At 44.3% G+C, this 23642-nt stretch overlaps 2 protein-coding genes across 2 annotated transcripts; both read left to right on the top strand.

Annotated features, from left to right (window-relative positions):
- The first annotated feature begins 8 nt into the window (after nt 1-8).
- Nucleotides 9-8134, top strand: ccnf (cyclin F). The gene is made up of 17 exons (XM_037256753.1): nt 9-1349; nt 2090-2241; nt 2404-2510; nt 2591-2658; nt 2879-3072; nt 3178-3231; nt 3379-3483; nt 3759-3836; nt 3914-4068; nt 4146-4310; nt 4406-4529; nt 4789-4966; nt 5043-5130; nt 5448-5547; nt 5623-5756; nt 6022-6197; nt 6292-8134. Exons 1-17 carry the CDS (start codon nt 1337-1339, stop codon nt 6744-6746), a joined length of 2346 nt encoding a protein of 781 aa, XP_037112648.1. The 5' UTR covers nt 9-1336; the 3' UTR covers nt 6747-8134.
- Nucleotides 8135-8379: 245 nt separating this feature from the next.
- On the top strand, nt 8380-23190 carry abca3b (ATP-binding cassette, sub-family A (ABC1), member 3b). Its single transcript, XM_037256911.1, is given in 32 exon segments — nt 8380-8637; nt 9352-9419; nt 10665-10911; nt 12173-12300; nt 12403-12568; nt 13515-13774; nt 13877-13993; nt 14068-14188; nt 15067-15240; nt 15425-15606; nt 16111-16257; nt 16335-16464; nt 16589-16743; nt 16841-16996; nt 17055-17265; nt 17373-17523; nt 17603-17701; nt 18474-18672; nt 18732-18941; nt 18944-19025; nt 19091-19391; nt 19463-19667; nt 19749-19968; nt 20065-20223; nt 20315-20487; nt 20592-20726; nt 20806-21000; nt 21071-21258; nt 21331-21501; nt 21595-21791; nt 21882-21955; nt 22026-23190. Coding segments are annotated over 31 exon segments (5139 nt in total). The 5' UTR covers nt 8380-8637; nt 9352-9365; the 3' UTR covers nt 22158-23190.
- Nucleotides 23191-23642: the final 452 nt, after the last annotated feature.

The raw sequence follows: 23642 nt of genomic DNA, 5'->3' as shown, positions 1-23642 counted from the left end.
GTGAGTGCGAATGTGTGTGACGTTTATGTTTGAACAAAGTGGGTGTGGAGGCTAACGGGGCCACGTAGCACATGTGGTGGAAGTGGTTGGTTGCTTTGCAAGCCTCAGCACAGATGACAGGAAACAAGATGTGGGAGCATCTCATCCGCCTGTCCATCTCCGCCGCTTTCCGTCCACTTGGCAGTCAACCATCTTTGATTTCACACAATTTAGAAAGATATATTGTTCATAAATCAATTACAGTAAATGTTTCTATTCTCTGGTAGTAATTGTTTTAAACTGTGGTTAAACCTTCCGTTTCCCCTGAGCCTTTTACTGGTCACTTTGTGTTTTATTGAGTGTATTGGATTGGAGTTTCCATGGAAACAGCCACGTTACGAATGTCACAGCCTCTGCTCCAGCTGAGGTCATTGAGTTACAAAACAATTGGATCACAAAACACGGTTCGGGGAGAATTCCCTTTGTATTTTTGGATTTTTTTTTTAATGTTAAAATCCACCTGAATCCACCAGGTCATTGAAAAATTCTAATCTGAAAAAACACATAATTAAGGTCCATTTTCTTTTTCTCCTGAGATAGTTTTGCATTTTAAGTTGCTCATGTTTTAGTAGTTATGTCCTGATACTCTTGTGAGAATTTAATATTGCGGCTACAGTTATTTCTTTTTTTTTCTTTTGGGTACGATCATCTTGTACAATGTCTTGTTTGAACACGATTTTTTCAATAGAGTAGTTAAAAAAAAAAAAAAGTTAAAGATTTACTTTATCCCTCTGGTGATTGTGTCTGTCTCTTTAAATGCCGTACCTTTAAATTGTTCGTTATTGTACACAACTACATATCCCACAATCCTCTATACGATCCTCAATGGGTGTTCTTCATAATCAGGTCAACCAATGCCATGCCCTCGTTGGCGAGCGCGTACTTCGAATTGCAACCATTTTATCCAATTGCGTCGCGGTGTTCTGATGTTTATAAAACTCCGGCCAATAAGAGCGGCCTTGGCTGACTCCAGCCAATGGTGGCGGACTTCAGCACAACCAATCAGATCAAATGTAGTGTTTAAACAGTCGTTGCGGGCGGTGCTGAGAGAGCTTCGGGGCGTGCCGAGCAAGTAGGGACTTATGGTTGGATTTGAATTCAGCCAGCAATTTCAAACATTAGTAGTTTGTGTTGCTCCAGCTTGGAAAAGCGAGGGAGTCATTTGACGACAAGCTTCCCCATAAAGATAGTTTTAAATTTGCACGTGTTTCGTTGTATCTAACACTTGAGTTTAAATCGCTGCTACATAGGTCGCCGGTGGGAAGATTCAAGATACTGTACATTGAGTACAATTGCAATGAAAGCCGGTGGTAAGTATTTTTGTTTTCCTCTTAAATAATCTCTTATTGATGCAAATGTTGTAACTAATACATGTGAAGGACTTCCATATAATATTACTATTGCAATACTTATTACCGAGTTAGCATGGCTAGCTCTACATACAGGCTAAATAGTGAATATTAACTCGCTATTAGCCTCAGTATTTCTGTGAAACATGACTATTACGTTTTTAAATTATCTAAAAGTACACTGCGAATGTTGAATTTCGTGAAATTTTAGCGTATTTTTAAAGTTTACCCCACTTGCGCCGCAGGAGGGAAATTTGAGCGCTCACTTGGGTTGACTTGTTGAGCTCACCAGCGCGTTCCGAATCCACTCTGTTTTCTTTCCATATTTTTTTTAAATGTTATTTTCAGTATTGAATATAAGTTGGTGGTTTAATGAGTTGACACAGATTTAATACTCCAATTGTTAAATCTACTTTTGAATGTGGGGGGTGGGAATGACGTCAAGGCGAGAAAATGCCTACTTCTTACCATGCACTTTTTTAGTATGATAAAATGGCATGATGCAGACAATTGAAGAAATTTGAAAACTAAACATTAGCACAGCTAAAATATGCAGAAACTGACATTAAGACAGAGTGCAATAATATGTACAATATTTGTGAATCTGAATTTTTAATGTGTTTTCCTAGTCTGTGACAGACTGTTTTAAAATAAAAACCCAATACATGTTCTGACTTTCCACTGCCTTGTTTTGTCATCAGTCCACTGCCATTGCCCAAAATGCTACTCCGTCCCGGTTCGAAAGAGGGTCCGCCTGCGCACGCCAACCATCACTTTGTTGAGTCTACCCAAGGAGGTCCTTCTCTGTGTGTTCCAGTGCCTCCCTGCTGAAGACCTGCCGTCTGTCAGGGCTGTGAGTCACCATTTTCATCATTAGTAACATCGACACACAATTGACAAGTCTACACCACTTTTCACAAGCACACGCTTCGCCGTGCCCCCACTGCATTTGTTCGGCTTGAGCGTCTTTATTTTTAGGTGCTGTGTTGACTAAATGGAGCGCTCTCGGTTGCAGGTTCACTCTCACCTTCGTGACATTGTTGACAACCACGCCAGTGTTTGGGCTCGAACCAGCTTCAGAGACTCTTGGCCATCCCCTAAAAATTTGTGGTTATTTGAAAGGTAAAAAAAAATATATATATCAATCAGTATGTTTCTTCATGCTTTTTTTTTTCTTGGCCTAACAAATATTTGTTTCACAGAGCTGCTGAAAAAGGGAATTTTGAAGCTGCCATCAAGTTAGGGATCGCTTACTTGTACAACGAAGGACGTAAGTAAAATGTATTTTTCCTTATCGACTGCAGAATTTTTAAAACACATGCAAGGAGAGGTTTCATTACAGTCAACTTGAAAATTCATTTTCCCATTCTGGACTCATTGAAAGAAACCTGTCACCCTAAAAAAAATTCCAAGAATGATAGTTTGCACTTCAACTGAAATCTTCTGGCCAAATGTGCCTCAACTCAAGCTCAACCTTCCCCGCAAAATAGCGCTGCTGAGCGACGAGGGTCGCGCCGACGTGTGCGGGCGTAAAGCGTCGCACTTCTTCAGCCTGGCCGAGAGCCTGCGTTCCCCCGCCACCGACCCGTTCAGCTGGCTGTTTATCAGGCCGCCGTGGTCGCCCACCGGCAGCTGCTGCAAGGCGGTCGTCTTTGAGCACCTCAAGGCTGAGTGTGACAACAAGGTGGGTCGCCTTAAAGTCGTCTGCATGTTTTTTTGTTGTTGTTTATATTTTGCAGTTCAAAAGCTCACAATGTGTTGCTAATTTTTTCCATCTTTGATTTCCTAGGAAAAGAAGGGTCACTTGTTGCACTGCTTGGCGAGAATCTTGCAGCTATTTGAGGTGAGTCTCACCCAGGTCAGTCTCGATCCGGGTGTGGTCAGCGTAGAGTCTTTTACATTACAAATCACTTTTAATCAGACGAGGATCCGTGATGAAGAGTTTAAATTTTTTGGAGTGATACTCAATGCTTCTCCTACCTTTGTCTAGGAGGATGACAAACATGCTGAAGCCATATCCATGTTGGAAGAGTCTTCACGTTCAGGTTGTTTGCAGAGCTCCTTTCTTGTGTGGGAGCACAACCGCAAAGATGCTGTAAGTTCAATAGTTCCGCTATGCTGGCACTGAACATACCTGAGAAAAATGTAAACATTTTCAAGATTTGAGAGGTTGTTAAATTTTGATTTTAAAAAAAAAAAAAAAAAAAAAAAAAAGAAAGCAAATCAACTGGAAAAGTTATAGGCTCAAGTTTTGTTGAGGTAGCTTACCTGTGACTGGTGGAACCATTTTGAATATTTTTAAGCATATTTCATATGTCCTCCCTCTCGCTCCCCCAGTGAACTCAACATGAAACTTTTTGTGACTTGCAGATGTCAGATCCCGGCAGGTACCTCCAGTGCATTCGAACCCTCCGGGATTGCGCTGCAAAAGGATGCTGGGAGGCGCAGGTTAGTGTGTGTCCAATACACGTGACGCACTTAACTTTCAATGTCGCGCGTCTAACAGTTTGCCTCTGTCCACGCAGCTCTCCCTGGCCAAAGTGTGCAGCAGTGGCAATCCACTGGGCTTGGAGGCTAAAGCCTGCGCAGACTTGGTGTCTCAACTTTTTAACACCTCCCAGCAGCCCGAACAGCACGGCAGTGACGCTATCCTCAGGCGGGGCATTAAGGACACCATGAAGTAACCCGCAACTCCTCGGCGGTAACGCTATCCTGCCGCTGGCTCCTCAGTCCTCACCCTTTTCTGTCTCTCTGCAGGTACATTCTGGTGGACTGGCTGGTGGAGGTGACCACCATGAAGGACTTTTCCAGCCTGATGCTGCACGTGACCGTCGGCTGCGTGGACCGCTACTTGGCGCTGCGCTCCGTCCCCAGGGTTCGCCTCCAGCTGCTGGGGATTGCCTGCATGGTCGTTTGTACACGGTAAGAATAATCGTTTTCAGGTTACTGCGTATTAGAGGGAGGTGGATTTTCTTTTAGTTTTTATAATGTAGTGAGATTTGTTTTCCCTTTTGTAGCTATATCAGTAAGGATATTCTTACCATAAGAGAAGCGGTGTGGCTCACGGACAACACCTACAAGTATGAGGACCTGGTCCGAATGATGGGAGAGGTCGTCTCTGTGCTGGAGGGGAAAATTAGGGTGAGTCTAACTCCAAAAAAGAATGTTTTTGTCCAAATAAAAACAATCTAGCCATTTTACTGCCTGTTGTTTTAATGAGACCCAATGCAAGCTTTTATTGTAAAGATAGTCTGGCAGTCTTCAGTTGACTTCTCAATTGGTTTATCAAACACTGAGTCCATGGCTCGGCCCAACACAGACACACAGGTGTACCTAATAAAGTGGTTTGCAAGTCTGTAATGGATGGACTATGTTTCTTATTCCGTGCGGTCCACCTCAGACCCCTACACTGCTGGACTACGGCGAGGTGCTACTGTCCCTCCTCCCCACAGGGAGACGGACCGCTCACCTCTTCAGCTACATCTGCGAGCTGTCCTTGCTCCACACGGCCCTGACGGCGAGGTCCGCCAAGATGGCCTGCGCCGTGCTGCTGCTCACGAGAGCGCTGCATCACTACGGTAAAGAGCAGCCGCCCGGGCCGAGAGCCGTCGTTTGAATCCGATGATTGATTGGTTTTATTTTTGACAAACGCAGCTCCCGTCTGGCCCAGTCAGTTGGTGGATTACACCGGCTTCTCCAAGCAAGACCTCACTCAGCTCGCCGTGCTGCTTTATGTCAAGTGGTAAGACGCTGTCGACGAGCACAATCGACCACTATTCTGCAGCCCCGCTTCACCCACATGTTGAATCCCGCTTATTAGAGCTGCTATTCACCGGTTTCACTACAACCTATAATTTGCGTCGTTGCCGAGGAAACTGTCCACCTTGATGGATTTTTATTTTGTGTTTAAAAAGTGGTTTGATTACATCTCTGATAAAAGCGCCTATTCTAGGCAAGACGTAGCACGATTATTGTAGATGGATGTCGAATGAATAGGGCTCAAAAGTTAAAACGTGGAGTTGAAACGTGTGCCTCCCCCTCCTTTTTTTTTTCCTCCAGTTTCAATCAAGATGCTCCGACAGACTACAGACACGTGTCTCTGACTGGTGTGAAGCAGCGCTTCGAAGATGACCTCTACCAGCACATCAGCAGGGAAAAAGTACAGGCACCTTTATGGTCTCTTCTGTCTCCAAAATGATTGCTATTTATAAACCTTTTTTTTTTGCTTTCCAAGGTGATGGATTACAAGGAGCTGTGTCATATTCTTGAGATTCCTGAAGTGGAACCTCAGTTGGAGCCTCCCAGTCCCACTGGCCCAACAGCAGAAATCCACGTCTTCCTTGCCTCACCTACCAGTACCAGTAAAAAGTAATGCACACAGAGATTTACTTGAAATTTTGTAATTTTCTTTTTTTTTTTTTTGTTTTCCCTCTTCACACGCACAAAGACAAAACCAAACAAAAAACTTAATGAGTCACAAAATGACTCCTTCTGGCTGTGCTCATTTAGCTTGCATCCTACAAGTTTGCACCTCACAACAGACGTGAACTGTTCAGTCCAGAAGGGGTTTGTTTGTTGGCTCCATCTGTGAGACAATCCAATGACTCACCCCAACCTCTCATCTTCTCCCAAGGAGCCGCGACGCTGGCACGCAGACCGACAGAGGCAGCCGAGTGACCACGCCCACCGCAGAGCTGTCCAATCAGGAGCAGAGTTTGCTGGGCGACATCCTGGACTGGAGTCTGGACACGACCTCCTCTGGCTACGAGGGTGACCACGAGGAGAGCGAGTGGGAGAAAGATGGAGATTGTGAGTGTGGAAACGCGACCCCCACCCCACCTGCTCGTGATGAATCTGTCCCGTTCACTGTTTAAATCCTGTGACGTCTTTCTCTTGTTGACAGTTTCCATGATACCCATCGATACGGACGCCATCCCAGACACCAGTCAAGAGAATTGCAGAGCGCTGTCCAGCGACGAAGAGGACGAAAGCGACCAGGCCCGCCTTGCCAAAGAACCACGCAGCCTTTTCTTTTCCAGGGACCTTCAAAGTTCGGGCTACTCGTCGGTGCCGAGTGCCAGCTCGACGTCTTTGTCGTGCTCCCCCTCTTCCTCTTCTCTTGTCCCGTGCTCGCTCAAAACCTTTGCCGCTTACCCCAACCAGGCCGCCTCGGCTCATTCCCAGCCGGGCTTTCGCCTTTTGGTCCCCATGCAAAGGCCCCGGGGCCACTCCAGCAAACAAGTGAAGCGGAAGAACTCTGCGGCGCACAGTGGAGGTGAGGTGGAGAGGGAAGATGAAAAAGAGGAAGAGGCGGATGATGAGCAGTATTCAGCCAATGTGGGCTTCCGGATTCTGTAGACAGCGACTGTTTCAGGATGCACGTAAATGCATTTTAGGTTTATCGTGAAATGTCACGACTCGAGAATAGTGTCTGTAAAAATGGCTTTTAATTGAATGGAAAAAACTATCCCAATTTGGACCAAAGGCATTAGCATTAAGAACAGATCTTATTCTAGGTGAGAAACGCAGAGTGAGGAACTCTCATTATTATCATAGATATATTATTGGATATATTGGTAAAAAGGGAAAACCCGTAAAAAGAAGCTCATTGCACGTTAATATAAAATTAATAGATTTAATATTAAATCTAATATTAGAATGTAAAAAACACTCGCCACAAAATATTTTGTGCAACGGTCGCAACTTGATGTAGATGGAATGAAGTCATAATTGCAGTAAATATTTGTAAGGCAAAAAAAAACCCTCATCGGCCGTAAATATAAAACGAATAAGTATTGCGGCAAGTGAGTGGGCCGCCTTCTCTGAACCATTGAGAGCTTAAGCTTAGGTTGTTGTTTTTTCCACATCACTAACGACGCTAAATGTAAAATCTTGGCAGCACTGATGATCACACAGTACGTTTCATTTTTGTTTACAGGAAGCAAAACCATTTTAAACCTCTAGTTGTCTTTTATGAAACTACCGACGTACCTCAGGACCTGTTTTTGTTTTCTTATTCCACAATAACCACAGTGGATGGTTGTAAACTGTGAGCAGACCCTAACTTCGGTTATTTTGGGTTTTGTCGGTTTTTCAAATGCACTGTCCTTACAAGAGCATCTTGTATTTGCCAAGCCACTGAACAAGCTGTGTGCCAAAGGTACTGTTATTTTAGTTTAAAAAAAAAAAAAAAAAAAAAATGTGAATCTCAACATGTGCTCTTCAGTCATCAGTGCAGCACACTAAAAAGACACTGCCGAGGTCTCCACATTCAAAGTGTTATTTTTTTATTTCCCCCCCCCAAGCGGCCTCTCGTGATAATTAAGTCTGGCATTTAGTTTTTTTATTTTATGTTTATTTTTATAACATTCCAGACTGAATGCAAGTGGATTATCATTTGATACTCCGGTTTAACATAATTTCACATGGCTGCGTTCTCGTGGAAAATAAATCGGACAGGTTCAGAAATTCATTTTTTGATATGATAGTTGACTGAACATTCATATTATGATATCAATATGAATAACATCAGTTGTTGGACTGGTTCTCGCCTGTGTTTTCTGAAATGTACTGTACTTTTGTGCACAGTACGTGAAGAACAAATGTGCTACTACTACTTGAAAATGTGCTTGAAACAAATTTGTTCGTTCACACGTTAGGTAGTATTTTTCTACCATACAGTACACACTTGTGATGTTTTTGAATGTTAGTTTTTTTTGCAAATAAATCATGGATTGTGAAACTTGTTCATTGAACCTATTGCATTCTAAATGACAGTTGATAACGAAATCAAATGGTTGTTGATTTAGAAAGTGACTATCTCCTTCGCACACCACTGGTTATGTAGTGAATTGATGTTTTGCAATTATAGTGATGTATTTGTCGGTGACGTCACAAACAACCAATCCGTACTCTAGGCTGGAACGCTGAAGTCATGTGACACCGGCGAATCCACAGTGGGTCACGTGATGTTTTTTGTTGACTATTCCGCTGTAATTTCGTGATGTATGAGCGAGCTCACCACCGCCGGAGCTAGTGCGCCGTCATCGCCTCGCTAGCAGGCTGGCAGGCTCGAAGGGCGAAACCCGCTGTTGGAGCAATGCGATTTCTTATGTTAGTAGAGGAGGACCGTAGATAAGAAAGAAGAAAAAATCACACGGGGATGTTTTTATTCCTATTAAATTAAGTCGACGAGGCAGAATTGGGACGGCAAGCCTGGGAAGTTAACCTGCCAAACAACGATACTGAGGTAATTTGTTGACTTTTTCAACACGCCAAAGAATTGATTCAGGATAGTGTTTTTAAATGCAAAATAGGAGACATATCCGCGAGAGGTATTTAATTCGGTTAATTTCTTAACCTTCAATTCCATCGTTTTACATTCATCAGGAAGCATTTGGGATTGACGAGCAGGTTTGTTATCCAATCACAGGGCGTTATATCTCCGATGGGCCAATCAGGGAGGACAGAATGGCAAGAAGGAAACTATTCCCGTTTTAAGGCGTTTCTGTTTATTTATTCAAGAGTCAAAAAAACAAAGCAGATATCATTTTGCAAACAATATATGGTTATTATACTAAAGTTATTAGGGATTGCGTTAACATCAAAGCAATAATGAAGCTAAATTTTATTTGTCAAAAAGTTATATTTTATTTTGTCCATGGTGTCCCGATGGACCAATCAGGGTGTACGAAGGCGTGGCTTGTAGCAACAAGGAAACATTGGTGTCTTGAGGAATTTTTATTTTTTAAGAATACTGTTAAAGATACAAGCAATATTAGGACCATGATTCCGGGATCGTGTTGAAATTAAACGAGATAATTAAGGTAAATTGTTATTCACTGGACTGATTACTCTGTGGCTTGTTGAAACTGTCTAATTAATCTCGTTTTTGTGTGTCGTTCCGCACGTTTTATATTATTAAACTTCGCTTTCTCTTCACATTCTTTTTCCACGCCACTAGCCTGACTGTTGAAAATGGCTATCGTGCGGCAGTTTGGACTCTTGGTCTGGAAAAACTACCTTCACCAGGTAAGTTGGAGCAAGGCGGAGCCATTTGGTGCAAGTGACGATTGTGAGAAAGAATCTGTGCGTGTTTTTAGGTCACAGAGGCTGTAAATTAAATCGACTCGTACCTTCCTGCTGCTGATCATATCGTATTTTACAAGTTTTATATGGATGTGCAAGACCTAGATGATAATTAAAAAAAAAAAAAAACTGAGATAATGTGATATTGATAATGGACAAGTGGACAGGGAGGCTACGAAGAGGCTGAGAGCAACTTTGTAGGATCTGAAAGAATTTCTGGCAAGTACTGGCTGTAAAGTTGATGACAACAGAATTCTGTGATCTTCTTATGTTTGATGTAGAGTGACAAATCAGAAACCTTAATATTACAAAGAAAAACATCAAAGCCTGGCTCCACTTAAACCAAAGCTGAACGATTTGGAAATAATTCCAAAAGGTGACGACGAGCATCAACGATTGGCAGGTCAGGCTTTGTGCCTTTCTGAATAGCGTCTTGCAAATCTCAGTTAAAGTTTGCACAATGCAACACATATTTCGATAAGTTGTTATTGCTCCATCAAATGTTATCTTTTAACCCCTGTGGCTTCACTTTGGGACAACACTGCCAATCTCAGCAATGCATGCCTGACCCTGGCTCACTTTGCATGCTAAATTAGTCACCTGCATGACTAAAAAGAAAAGCGTGTTCTGTTCTGCAAGCGTGCTGTTTACTGAAATTTGCAATAAGGTGAAGTAGAGGGAGATGTCGGTGTAGCCGTCATATTGTCTGTAATGTAAATATAGACTCGTTATTGGATGTGAAAATTATGTAATGCATGCTTTCTTTGAGTCCTAGAGGTAGAAAAAAGACATTAAATGAAATGTGGTCACATGACTGAATTGCCTTTGCGTCATTGTGTGTTCCAATCAGTCATCACAAGAATCCAATTACTTCTACTTTCAAGTCATTTCAGGCCATGTTGCTATTAATTACCATTAATTAGGAAGATGCACAGATCCATCTTTTCATTTATATTTCTCAAAGATCCCCTTTGACATTTTAGAGCTCCAGAAAAAGAAGACTTTCCACAAACAAAGAAAGGAAAGTAACCTGATAAGCAAATATTTCTGAAAGTCTCAAGTGCGATCATTCCCACTTCCTCTGAAGACTTGAATGCAGCAATGTACTTCCTCTCATTATGTCAAACCCATGACCGACAAGTCCTGACCAATAACCCGTGATCTCGATTACCCCCCTACCCCCAACAGAAACGTCAAATCTTGGTAACCCTGGTGGAGATCATCTTGCCCTTGCTGTTCTCCGGCATCCTCATTGTACTGCGCCAGAAGGTTCCCTTCAAGGACTTCCCCAATGCCACCATTTACGAGAGCTTCGCCGTCGGCGCTTTGCCTCAAAACTTCTTGAGGCACTTGCAGTTGGCCTACGTGCCGGCCAACTCCAGCGTCGTGCGGCACGTGGCGGAGGATGTGCGACTCAACCTCGCCATCGCCTCAGGTGGGTTTGGTGTCTCCATTCATTGTGTATATAAACCTTTTACACCACCTAAAATTAGATTATAGTAGCAGGGCCAAAGACACTATTTTTATTCAAAACCGAGAGAACTGGTTCCTCCGGGTCAAGAGTGTAAACGCGCCACGCCCTCCTCTCAATTTATACACAAAGAAAGATGCCTGCAACCTTTGCTCAGCAGTGGGACTCGCCTCATATGCAAGCCAGCTGACAATAAGCCACAGTGTGAAGCGTGTCGTCCTGTACACCCCGCAACCTCTCTCTAATGAATAATTAAATCGGCCTTTTTGTTCCCAGAGCCGACAATTAGTACGTGCGCACAAGAACAACAAAAAGCCAACTCGGTTGCTTTTGTGTTCAGTGGCTGAAACGCCCACTGATATTTAAAATGTCACAGTCGTGGTTTTGAAATGTCTGCATGTTTTTTTTAATTTAGCTGATGTTTTTTTGGGCTGGTTTTTTTTCACAGTTTATTGCGAAATGAGACATTGTGTAATCTCACTTCTGATTATAGACTTTTCCAAAACTAATCCTAATATTTCAAATCAATTGCAAATTTGTCTCATCATGACTGTTTGAATCTATGGATGAATTGATTTGTACTAAGACTTGTTTTTCTCCCCCCCACATGATTTTTAGCATCAGTTAGAGGAGCTTTATGGTCATCAAAAAAGGAAGTGTATCGTGACCTTTAGAACACACTATGTGTACGCAAAAACAAAAATCATATATACATTGTAGAGGAGCTTTATGGTCATCAAAAAAGTGTTTCGTGACCTTTAGAACACGCTTTATGTGTACACTAAAAAAAAAAAAAATACATTGTAGACAATGCAGCGTCAATTTCCTGAAAATGTTCAGCCTCATTGCACTGAACCATTTCGTCAAATAGTCCAGCAAAAGAACCTTTTAGTATTCGTCTCAGGCTGAAGCAGAGCGAGCACATTTGAACCGATGCAGCTGCTCGTCCTTTGTTGTCTTGCTGTGTGTGTGTGTGTGTGTTTTTTCTCGCTGGGTCTGACCCAGATTTAACCTCCTGGGCATGCGTGTCAAACCCCACCGCACTCTCAATACCTGCATGTGTCCGTGATAAGTGCAATCTTTTGTAACTTCTGGAACGGAAATATGACCAAATAGAAAAAGAAAGCAGACGATGCTTTTATATGACTCATGCGCGGTGGGTCAGCGTTTGATAAGACTGGTTTGATAATAAAAAAATAAGAATAATAACGTCATCTTTCCCCAGTACGTGGCTTTGAGACGGAGAAGCACTTTGAGGACTTTGTGAGGAATGACCCCGAGTCTGGAAAACTCCTGGCCGCCGTGGTTTTCGAGAAGCCCTGCTGTCACAATGACGAGCCTTTGCCCCTTCAGGTATAAGTGCCACCCTATATTAAAAATCGACAACAAAACCCAAGCATTATCTTTTGACTGAAATCCTTTCTTGAACTTTTTATTATTCGCTCATGTCTGCAGGTCAGCTACCACCTGCGATTCACCTTCACCCCTCGCAACGCCCCACCCAAAGAGAAATCGGAGCTAGACCCCAACAGCGACCTGGACTGGCACACGCTCAGCCTCTACCCGCTTTTTCAGCTACCCGGCCCGAGAGAACAATACGACAGGCATGGGGGAACACCTGGTAAGAGCCTTTCTTTTAACGCGCCTCTTTATTTTCAATCCAAGCTGGTGCCAGTGCTGGTTTGGAACTAAAGCGGCCATTTGTTGCTGATGAATCTCGTGCCTGAGGAACACTAACTCTTAATCGTTCCTGCGGGAAAGCCTCTGTAAAAGTGGAGCACTTTCTCCAAACTTTGTGTTACGGCCTTATTTTATATAAATACATGATTTTTTTTTTCTTCGATATTCGAGGGGGTTTATCACTTTAGTCTCCTCCCCAGGAGGTATTTGTACAGGGGTGTGTAGACTTTTTATATTATATCCACTGTATCTAGTCTGGAAGACAAGTTTGCCAAAAGACCATAAGCTGTAAAAACTATAAACTCTCTCGCTCATTCCACTTTCAGTACCCTTCAGGTGTAATTTTGTGTAATAGCAAAACAATGTCAGTTTTAATTTCCATTACGATGAGGCTGATACTTAAAAAGTCAGTTAAATTGGATTTTTCAAAATGAAGGCCCACCATGTTTTCTTTAGGGGAATAAAATCAAATAAATTAGAATAAAGCCATAAGTCCATCAATTTTAGTGGTGCTTAAAAAGTCAGTTCTGTTTGACATCCTCAGACCAGCAGATGCCCCGCCCTTAATCTCCGCAGCCTCTCGGTACAAGGCTACGTTTCCGTGGAAACCGCCATCCGGCACGTTCAGTGTGACCCCTCTGTGCAGTGTGACATCTGCGAGGCGTTCAGGCGCCGTTCGTACACGCACTCGAGACTTTGCGACGTGGCGAGGACAACTTGACTTTGTAAGATGCATCGAAGCTCCTCAGAAGAATGCATTGTTCTCGGTTGCCATGGTTTCCCTCAAGCCGCAAAAAAAAAAAAAAAAAAAAAAAGACATCTCCGTTTCCAATCAAGATAGCCTCATTAAGAGTGAAAGTCAATATCTGCTCTTCTTCCCTTCCAAGGTTATTTCCGTGAGGGCTTCCTGGCCGTGCAGCACGCCGTGGACAAAGCCATCATGCGCTCCTACAACAGGACAGCGGCCGACACGCTTCTGGGACAGACCAGAGTGGTTCTGTCCCGCTTTCCGTACCCGCCCTTCATTTACGACGTCTTCATCCTGGCCATCCAGAACCAACTGCCTCTGCTGCTGGTGCTCAGCTTCACCTACACGTCCCTCAACATCGTCCGAGCCGTGGTGCAGGAGAAGGAGAGGAAGCTGAAGGTGCCTGTCTTTTTTTTTTTTTCCTTTAAATGCATTTATGTAATTATTTATTTCAATTTGCATTCTAATCCTTTTTTGTCTGCGCTCTTTTGTGGATCTCAGGAGTACATGAGGATGATGGGACTCAGCAACTGGCTCCACTGGACTGCTTGGTTCCTCATGTTTTTTCTGTTCCTCTCCATCTCAGTCTTCTTTGTCACGCTGCTCCTCTGCATTCAAGTGAGTTTGGTAAAATTGTAATTTAATAACCTCCTCGAGCAAACTAACTAACCGTATGTGCTTTATTGCTTTAGATAAGCCCAATTGGAGCAGTCTTGAGTTACAGTGACCCCACGCTGGTCTTTGTTTTTCTTCTGATCTTCACCGTGGCTACCATCAACTTCAGCTTCATGATCAGTGCCTTCTTTTCACGAGGTGTGTGATGTGTGTGATTGATTGGGATTGTTATTTTTTTAAAGATTTATTATTTCAAATTGTATCATGGTGGTCAAAAGGTCACTTGGACGTTGGTTTATAGCTAAATGTGCGTGAATACAGACTAAAATCCTTTTTTGCAAATTCACATATTAAAATGTTTTTTTTTTTTAAATACTGGGCCCGGAAGGCAATAACGCTGGTAAATGCACAACATTATATCTCTGAACAATCCCCGGATACGCATTTCATGTCTCCGTTTCCAAGCTAATTAAAATGCTTGATAACAAACTCTCCTAATTAGACTTGCGAGGGTCGTCGATGTGCTGTTGCAGGTGTTGTCTTTTGCTCGAGCAGCAGCCTCGGCACGACGTCATCTCGCAACGCACTTTGTAAGTGCACTCCAAATGTCACAGCTCTTTTGAGAGTTTCTTTTTGTCGCAAATGGAAGCCGGCGCTCTTTTATCCGGCTCCGTCATTAATTATCTTGCATTCGCACTTGGTCCAGTTTGGTCTTTTTGTGTGGGTAGTCGGGAGCAGTCATAGTCAAGTAAAAAAACTATTTTATGCTGATCTTAATGTACCTGTTCTTTTGGGTACTTTTCTCAGAGTTGACTAGCTAATCAGAGTGATCAATTCTTTTTGCATGACACAACAATCCCACAAATGTATTTCAGACGAAAAGCCATTTTTAGTCAACTTTATAATGGCCATGTATGTCTGTAGTATTTAGTTTTCTAGGAGCAGCTTATTCCTTTTGGTCACCATGGCGACGACTGAAAAAGATATCTTTCTTGCCTCATTTTTCATTGTCAGACAGATATTTAGCGTTTTTTTTTTTTTCTTCTCCTCACTGTGCCTTTTTCTTTATTTTGCAGCCAACGTGGCAGCGGCGGCAGGCGGCTTTACATATTTCCTGAGCTATCTGCCTTATTTGTTCCTGTGGCCACGTTACGACCTACTCAGCCATGCTCAGAAGGTTTCGGCCTGCCTTATCTCCAACGTGGCCATGGCCATGGGAGCTCAACTTTTGGGAATGTTTGAAGGCAAAGGTGGGTCGGCAGACATTTTTGTTCTCAAGAGCCATATTTGATTTTTAAAATCAGTTATTTGTAGATGAGGTAAAAAAAAAAAAGTATATTGTTTTGTAGTCAAATAAAAATTTATTATTTTTTTTATTTTATTTTTATTTTATTCAAATTTAATTATTCAATAATTTTTTCCTGTCCTCCGCAGGCACGGGCATTCAATGGAGTAACTTGTTTGATTCGGTGACTGTGGACGACGATTTCTCGATGGCTCAGGTGATGGGCTTGCTGCTGTTTGACGCCGTTCTCTACGGCCTGGTGGCCTGGTATGTGGAGGCAGTTTTTCCTGGAGAGTACGGCGTCCCGCTGCCTTCATACTTCTTCGTACTGGTACGCTGTGCTCAGCTTTTTGCACAAGATCTAATCAAACTGATTTAATCCAAAACTTGACAGTTTGTCCATTTCACTTTATTGTACGTACAATGCGGTGAGGGCGGTGAAGCAGAACTTAGAAGTTTAGATTCATATTACTGCTACCTGCAAGCAGCAATCACTGTTATTATATTAAAAATATAATTGCAAAATTTTGTAGAAAATTAGCATATCATTTTGAGCCCATATCACCCACTCCTACTTGTCACATTTGATTCAAGCCTGAACAGCCTGCGCAAATCATTACAGTTATAGATAATAAAAAAACAGGCACATAAATAATCTTTTGCAATTAAAAAAAAAAAACACATCCAGTCCCAGGGTATGGAGCAATATTGTGATGGCTTGACGTCGTACATGATTTTGCCTCATCCATAATGAATGGGGTGCGAGATAATTAGTTTTGTTCATTATTTCTAATTTGCCACCACCTGAGTCGAAGCTCTTCTTTTCCACGTGCAGCCTTCCTACTGGTGCAGCAGCCCTCGCATGGCTCTGTTGAACGAAAAGGAGGAAGAGGAGGACGCCGAAAAGGCTCTGAAAGGAGAATTTATAGAGGAGGAGCCAAACGGAGTCGTCGCCGGGGTTAAGATAAAGCATCTTGCCAAGGCAAGCACAGCAGACAGTAATTAGATTTTTTTTTTTTTCTTTTCAAAGTGAAATAATTTATTCTTTTTCCGTGGTAGGAATTCAAAGTGGGCAGCAAAACCCGTAAGGCCGTGCGGGATCTCACGCTGAACATGTTTGAGGGGCAGATCACGGTGCTGTTAGGACACAACGGTGCCGGCAAGACCACCACGCTGTCCATGTTGACAGGTGACCAAAATGTTACATTTCGTAAACAATATTGCGCTGTACCTCCATTTTGTGTCAGAAGAACGACACAGGATGAAATGTAGAAAAATATTTTCGTGACTCCTTTTCTTTTTTTCCTCCGCAGGTTTGTTCCCCCCAACCAGCGGCAGGGCCTACATCAACGGCTACGACATCTGTCAGGACATGGCTCTGATCCGACGCAGTCTCGGACTCTGTCCCCAGCACGATGTTCTGTTCGATAATCTGACTGTGAGAGAGCACCTGCTTTTCTATGCCCAGGTATTTGCACCTGTCTTTAAAAAATGGGCTTCATATTTTATGGTGAAGGATGTAAACCGTTCGAGAAAGTAGAAGATGAATGTGCTGTGTGATTCAGCTGAAAGGCTTCTCCAAAGAGAAGATCCCAGAGGAGGTGGACAGAATAATCTGCATCCTCCAACTTGAAGACAAGCGCCACGCCCGCTCCAAGACGCTGTCAGGCGGCATGAAGAGAAAACTCTCCATTGGCATCGCCCTCATCGGCGACTCCAAGGTGAGGAATCACTCGTCATGCTATTTGTCAAATTTGAATTCCATCTTCTGCAATCCAGGTGGTGATGTTGGACGAGCCCACGTCCGGTATGGACCCCTCAGCCCGACGCGCCACGTGGGATCTGCTGCAGGGGGAGAAGAGCGGGCGCACCATCCTGCTCACCACGCACTTCATGGACGAGGCCGACCTGCTCGGCGACCGCATCGCCATCATGGCCGGTGGGGAGCTCCAGTGCTGCGGCTCGCCGCTTTTCCTCAAGAACAAATACGGTGAGGACCAGCTCTTGAGATGATGGATGGGTTCAGCTCAAATGGATCTTTGACGTCTATATCCATCAATGGCAGTGAATGACTTAACATATTACTGTGCTTTCCAGGTGCCGGCTACCACATGGTGATCGTCAAAGAAGCTCTCTGCAACGTGTCGGAGATCACCCGCCTCGTTCACCTCTACGTTCCGAACGCCACGCTGGAGAGCAGCGCTGGGGCCGAGCTGTCTTACATCCTCCCGAAGGAAAGCACCAGCAGGTTGGTCATTACGGATCCTGTTTAGGTATCTCAATCTAATCTGAGACTGTATTATTTCTTGCTTTTTTTTCCCTCTCAGGTTTGAGCTGCTGTTTGCCGAGCTGGAGATGAACAGAGAAGAATTGGGCATCGCTAGCTACGGCGCATCCGTTACCACAATGGAGGAGGTGTTTCTCAGGTCGGAATTATAGGAAAAAAAGAAGTGTCTATTGAGCAAACTGAGAGCTTCTATGACTCAGATTAATGCGAAAGGCTGCAAGAACATAATTATCTTATTATGTGATAATGACATAATGATATTCATCTAAGTCAAGGCACTGATCATGATTCCACACAATAATTAGGAAAGATAAATATTTGACTTCAATAAATCTCCGCTAGTGTTCACACTTCAAATGATCACAGATGGACAGCTGTTCGAGGAACGTTTCTACTTGGCATCATTTTCCTCTGCATTTTGGCTTCACACTGCTTCATTTTGCCTCCCGCGTTGTCTCTATGGCAACGATTTACAACAACATGCTGCTTCGGCTAGCAACACGAAAAATTATAATTGGTGTTACTGCGAATGTTTCTCAACACCCCCCCCCCCGGGCTTATTATCCGCAAATCCAGTCAGGAAACGATCAGTGGCTGTCCATGCTTGCTTAAATGTCAAACGTGACCTCTTTTGCTCCTTGAGGGAGAAAATAATAAGAACCGGAATGGTCCTTTTACTTTGTTATTGTGGCTTTATCCTGCACCTCCACTTGTTAGCTGGGATTCAGCTCACAAGTCTGTCTATTTTCTTCCTTGCTATTTCTATTGCACTAGCCGCCTCGTTATCTATCGAGCCTGTAATTGTTAGCAATTACTTCAAATGGAGAGAGCAAAAACACCTAGGGTTGTGAGCCACATGCTGCTTCACCAAGTCGAAATAAGTCCCATCAACTTCTGCATTGTGTGTTCAGAGTGGGCAAATTGGTGGATTCCAGTTTGGACATCCAGGCAATCCAACTGCCCGCCCTGCAGTACCAGCACGAAAGACGCTCGCACGACTGGACGACGGACGACGCCAGCAGCATCAGCGGCATGACCGACGTCACCGACTTCACCGACAGCGGCACTCTCATCTCTGAGGACTGCTCCAACATCAAATTGAACACAGGGGTGAGTTCAAATCAAGTAAAGTTGTAGGGATTTCAATGACAGCTTTTTTTTTCTACCAGGTGAGACTTTACCTGCAGCAGTTTTACGCCATGTTCCTGAAGAGGGCGCTGTACAGCTGGCGAAACTGGAAAGTCATGGTGGCCCAATTCCTCATCCCCTTGGTGTTCACTGTGGTGGCTTTAGTGGTGGCGCGCACCCTCCCCAACCATAAGAACGCTCCTCAGCTGGGACTGGAGCTGCGCCGTTACGGCCCCACCCGGGTCCCCGTCGCTCTCCAGACGGAAGCGGGCGCCTTAGCCTCCGACTTGGCCAACATTTTCGGATCGCAGCTCCTCGCTCAGCATGGAGAACTCGTTAACATCACGGGTAAGTGTTGAGAAAAAGAGGGTAGATTAATCATTCAGCCCCACTTTAAAAGCACGTTTCTTCCCTCCTCTCCTCCCAGACTTTACCGATTACATCCTGAACCAGGCGGAGGAAGAAGGCGGCAGCTTTAACGAGCGCTGCGTGGTGGGCGCCGCATTCCGCGGCAGCAGGAAGCACTTTGCCGAGGCGACGGCGTACTTCAACAACGAGGGCTACCACACGCCCGCCACGGCTCTCATGATGGTGGACAACGCTCTATTCAGACTCCTCGCCGGGCCCAACGCTTCCATCCACGCGGGAAACTACCCGATGCCGCGCAATCTCTCCGAGGCCGCCCAAAGCCAGCTCACATTGTATGCGACTCCGATACGGGACGACACGGTGTCCGATTTCAATTTGGCTAATGGTCGCCATCTTTCCTCAGGGGAAAGACGGGCTTCATCATCGCCATCAACTTGATGTACGGGATGGCCTCCCTGTCCAGCACCTTCGCGCTTCTTCTCGTGACCGAATCGGCCATCAAGGCCAAACACGTGCAAAAGGTCAGCGGCGTCTACCTGTCCAATTTCTGGTTCTCGGCGCTGCTGTGGGATCTGGTCAACTTCCTGCTGCCGTGTCTCCTCATGTTGGTCAGTAACAGGATGTTGAAGACACACTTTTGATACTCATGAACGCATTTTGATTTTGCATCACGGTGATTTCTTCGGCAGGGAGTGTTCCAGGCTTTCAGCGTGGACGCCTTCACGTTGGACAACCGACTGGTGGACGTGCTGCTGATGCTCCTGCTGTACGGCTGGGCCGTGGTGCCGCTCATGTACCTGCTCAGCTTCCTCTTCTCCTCCGCCGCCACCGCTTACACCCGCCTCACCATCTTCAACATGATTTCCGGCACTGCCACATTCCTGGCCGTCACCATCATGACCATCCCAGGTGAGAGAGAACGGAAAGTTCGGGAAGATCCAAGCCAGACATTTTCATCCATAATCATAATTATAATTTTCAATGTGGTTTCCTTTTCCCGCCCAGAGTTGAACCTGCAGAACATGTCCCGCCTACTGGACAAAGTGTTCCTGATCTTCCCAAACTATTGTCTGGGAATGTCCTTTTCGCAGTTCTATCAGAACTACGAATTCATCTCGTTTTGCACGTCCAGCCCAGTCACAGAGGTCATCTGCAAGTATTTAAGTAAGTTATTAATAAACAATCTGCAAGTAATATTTTGAGAAGAGGAGAATTTCTTTTTTCATTTGTGACGTCAACATTTTTCTCGTGTTAGATATCAAGTACCAAACCAACTACTTCTCCATATCCGAGCCCGGCGTGGGACGCTTCCTGTTGGCCTTCACCATACAAGGCGTGGTCTTCATCCTTCTCCTCTTCGTCATCGAACTGCAGTGCGTCCGCTCTCTCCGACGACTCCTCTCCTCCCTCTGCAGGAGGCGAAAACAGGTATTTGACTTCTTCACTTTCAGGACCTTGATATGATCATGACCATGATCTTCATTCATAGTCGAATTTACGAGGGTTCCCTGTAATCCTCTTTTGTGTGTCAGTTATCTTTTCTAGGAGACTCCACGCTCCTTGCCGAGGACCGAGATGTAGCAGATGAGAGGAAGCGGGTTCTTGAGTGCCAGCCCATGCTGGAGTCCATGGTCGGGAGTCCCCTTATTCTGCACGAGCTCAGCAAGGTGCGCTTCATGTCTCATTATGTGGTTCGTAAATCTGCGTATATATATATATATATGTAAAATCATCATTTTTTTTCAGGTGTACTGCAACGACGAGCCTCTTCTGGCCGTGGACCGCCTGTCTTTGGCCGTGGGTAAAGGAGAGTGTTTTGGCCTGCTGGGCTTCAACGGCGCCGGGAAGACCACCACCTTCAAGATGCTGACCGGCGACGAGACCGTGACTTCCGGCGACGCCTACATCGACGGTTACAGCATCTTGAGAGACATTAAGAAGGTAAGTGCCGTTTGGTGTTTGTCCGTTGTAAAAGTCAGATGTGGTGAACCACCGCTTATTTGTTTCACAGGTGCAACAACGGATTGGTTATTGCCCTCAGTTTGACGCCGTGTTGGATCATATGACGGGCAGGGAAACCCTGAGCATGTACGCCAGGCTCCGAGGAATACCCGAGAAGTACGTGTCAGGCTGCGTGGAGAATGTTCTGAGGTCTCTGCTGCTGGAACCACACGCGGATAAACTGGTGCGCAACTACAGGTGAGACAAAATGTCGGTTTTTCTGTACGATTTAAATTTGGGCTGAGCGTAACGGTCGCTATGCACACGCAGCGGCGGCAACAAGCGCAAGCTGAGCGCCGGCACGGCTCTCATCGGCGGACCTCCGGTTATCTTCCTGGATGAGCCGTCCACCGGGATGGATCCCGTCGCCAGGAGGCTGCTGTGGGACGCCGTGACGCGCACGCGGGAATCGGGCAAGGCCATCATCATCACTTCGCATAGGTGAGTGTGAGGGAAACACGTTTATATCATTTATTGATTTATTTCCAAAGTGTTAGGTGTCGTCTATTTAACCAAACGCGCTTCCTCCGCCAGTATGGAGGAATGCGAGGCGCTTTGCACCAGACTGGCCGTGATGGTCAACGGGCAGTTCAAGTGTCTCGGGAGCCCCCAGCACCTGAAGAGCAAATTCGGCAGCGGCTACACATTGCTAGCTAAAGTACGCGTCGAGGCCGAGTTGGAGGACAGCGACCTGAAGCTTTTTAAAGACTTTATCGAAAGCACCTTCCCAGGTCAGACCTTCACTAAACAGAATTTTATTTGACTTTGTCCTTATGTGGTGTTGAATGGCAGATTCAGCCGTGATTTGTCTTCTCTTACAGGAAGTCAAATGAAGGATGAACACCAGGGAATGGTCCACTATCATTTGACGGACAAGACGCTAACTTGGGCTCAGGTATTGTGAACAGGGAAACTCGAGCTAAATTGATCCGATTTTTTTAATCCCTCTGTGTCTTCTTTTGAAGGTGTTTGGCACCTTGGAGGCAGCCAAAGAGAAGTACAGCATTGAGGACTACTGCGTAAGCCAGATCTCATTGGAGCAGGTCTTTCTCAGCTTTGCTCAGTTCCAACACTGCATTGAAGGCAGGAGGAAGTAAGGCCCGTCCTTCCCGACGCCTGTTCCACACACATCCAACACCCGTCCGTCCTTTGCATGTGCGTGTGTGTGTGTGTGACACCGGTTGACATGGACTTGACACAAGCAGTCAATTCCATTGCATCACACCACTGTTGCGTAACAGACTTGGAGTCGTTTAGCTACTCGCCGCTATCGCTTTTTATTATCTTTTTAGTAAGGTGAAAGGCAACGGTGTCATACGTTGCCGCCGAGTTGCGTCCAACTTTTTTCGTGTGTGCGTGTATTATTTAAAAGCTGATTTTAGAATGTGTTCAAAGGACTTAAGAAAAAATGAACCACTGTTTGTTCATGATTACCTAAACAAATGAGGGTTAAGCTTATTTTGTTTGCTTTTTATTAATTTTTTTTAATGCCTCTGTTTAAAGCCTTTAAATGTTGCCAGCTGCAAAAATCATGTGGTGTTCAAGGTGCAACCCTTCCCAAAAAAGGAATAGTGCATTTCAAGTTGTGGTTGGTTTGCGTAGGAATTGATTGGCTGAGAAAATGGTACAACCAAATATTTTTTAATTTCGAGCTATTAACTGGAATCCATTTTCTTTCTCTGTGTTTGCTCCTTTAAAACAACTGACGGCTTTGGCACCAAAAAAAAAAAAACTGCACTAAAAAACAAAAAAGACATCAAGCTGTTTGTGCGCATGTGAGGATTAGATCGTATACACTGTAATGTATATAATACTTTGAAATCAATGTCTGACAATAGAGAAAGTTTTTCAAGTGTGCTTCCGGACAAGCTGCAAATGCCTCGTGTTTCATATCAAGCTGCTTTTTCCCCACTTAAAACGCCTTCTCGCTAATGTGGAGTGATCGGACGGCTGGTTATTCCTCTTTTAATCCGCAAGTCTATTCCTACAAAGCCTTTTTTTGCACTATGAAATAGATTATGTGTGTATTCCTAATCCATAGGAATTGTTACGGTAATAATCTTGCTGTCCTCAATGTACAATATTGTCAGATGTGAGATGAATGTATTTACCAAGCAAAAAAAAAGAAAAGCGCTACTACTGTGTCGGCAGCTCGAGATGCTTTTGCAGAGCTTTCCTAAAATCTGACATTCCGCAAAGATTATTTAACACAGGTATGATCTTTTTTTTTTTTCCTCGTATTTTAATTTTTATTTTTTTTACAATTGTATTTTGCACACATCATCACTTCGGTGCACGACTTGAATCAAAAGTGCGTATTAGTCGGGGGTTTGCGCTGCTGATGCTGCTGTATAATATTTCAAAAAGGGAATAGTGACATCATTGTAGCTGTATGGAGCTCGCTCATCCTGTCCACTGTATATGTATGTATGTATCGCCATCTTCCTTTTTACATTAAAAAAAAAAAAAAGGCTCTATGCAATTGGGAGCTAGCCTGCTGTTGTTTTTGCACATACTTGGGGGAGTCAAAATGAAAACCGGTTGGATCAGAAAATTGGTTTCGGTTCAAAAGCTGTGATTGT

This window comes from Syngnathus acus, chromosome 8 (assembly GCF_901709675.1).
Source record: "Syngnathus acus chromosome 8, fSynAcu1.2, whole genome shotgun sequence".
NCBI classification, from domain to species: Eukaryota; Metazoa; Chordata; class Actinopteri; order Syngnathiformes; family Syngnathidae; genus Syngnathus; species Syngnathus acus.
Note: the sequence above shows the minus strand (reverse complement) of the source record. Positions and strands in the feature narration are given on the sequence as shown.

What these genes read in the sequence shown, in the direction of transcription:
- ccnf (XM_037256753.1), top strand. An exon ending in ACCTGCCGTCTGTCAGGGCT is followed by an intron (nt 2,242 to 2,403) that starts GTGAGTCACCAT and finishes TCTCGGTTGCAG; the next exon opens with GTTCACTCTCACCTTCGTGA. An exon ending in GAATCTTGCAGCTATTTGAG is followed by an intron (nt 3,232 to 3,378) that starts GTGAGTCTCACC and finishes ACCTTTGTCTAG; the next exon opens with GAGGATGACAAACATGCTGA.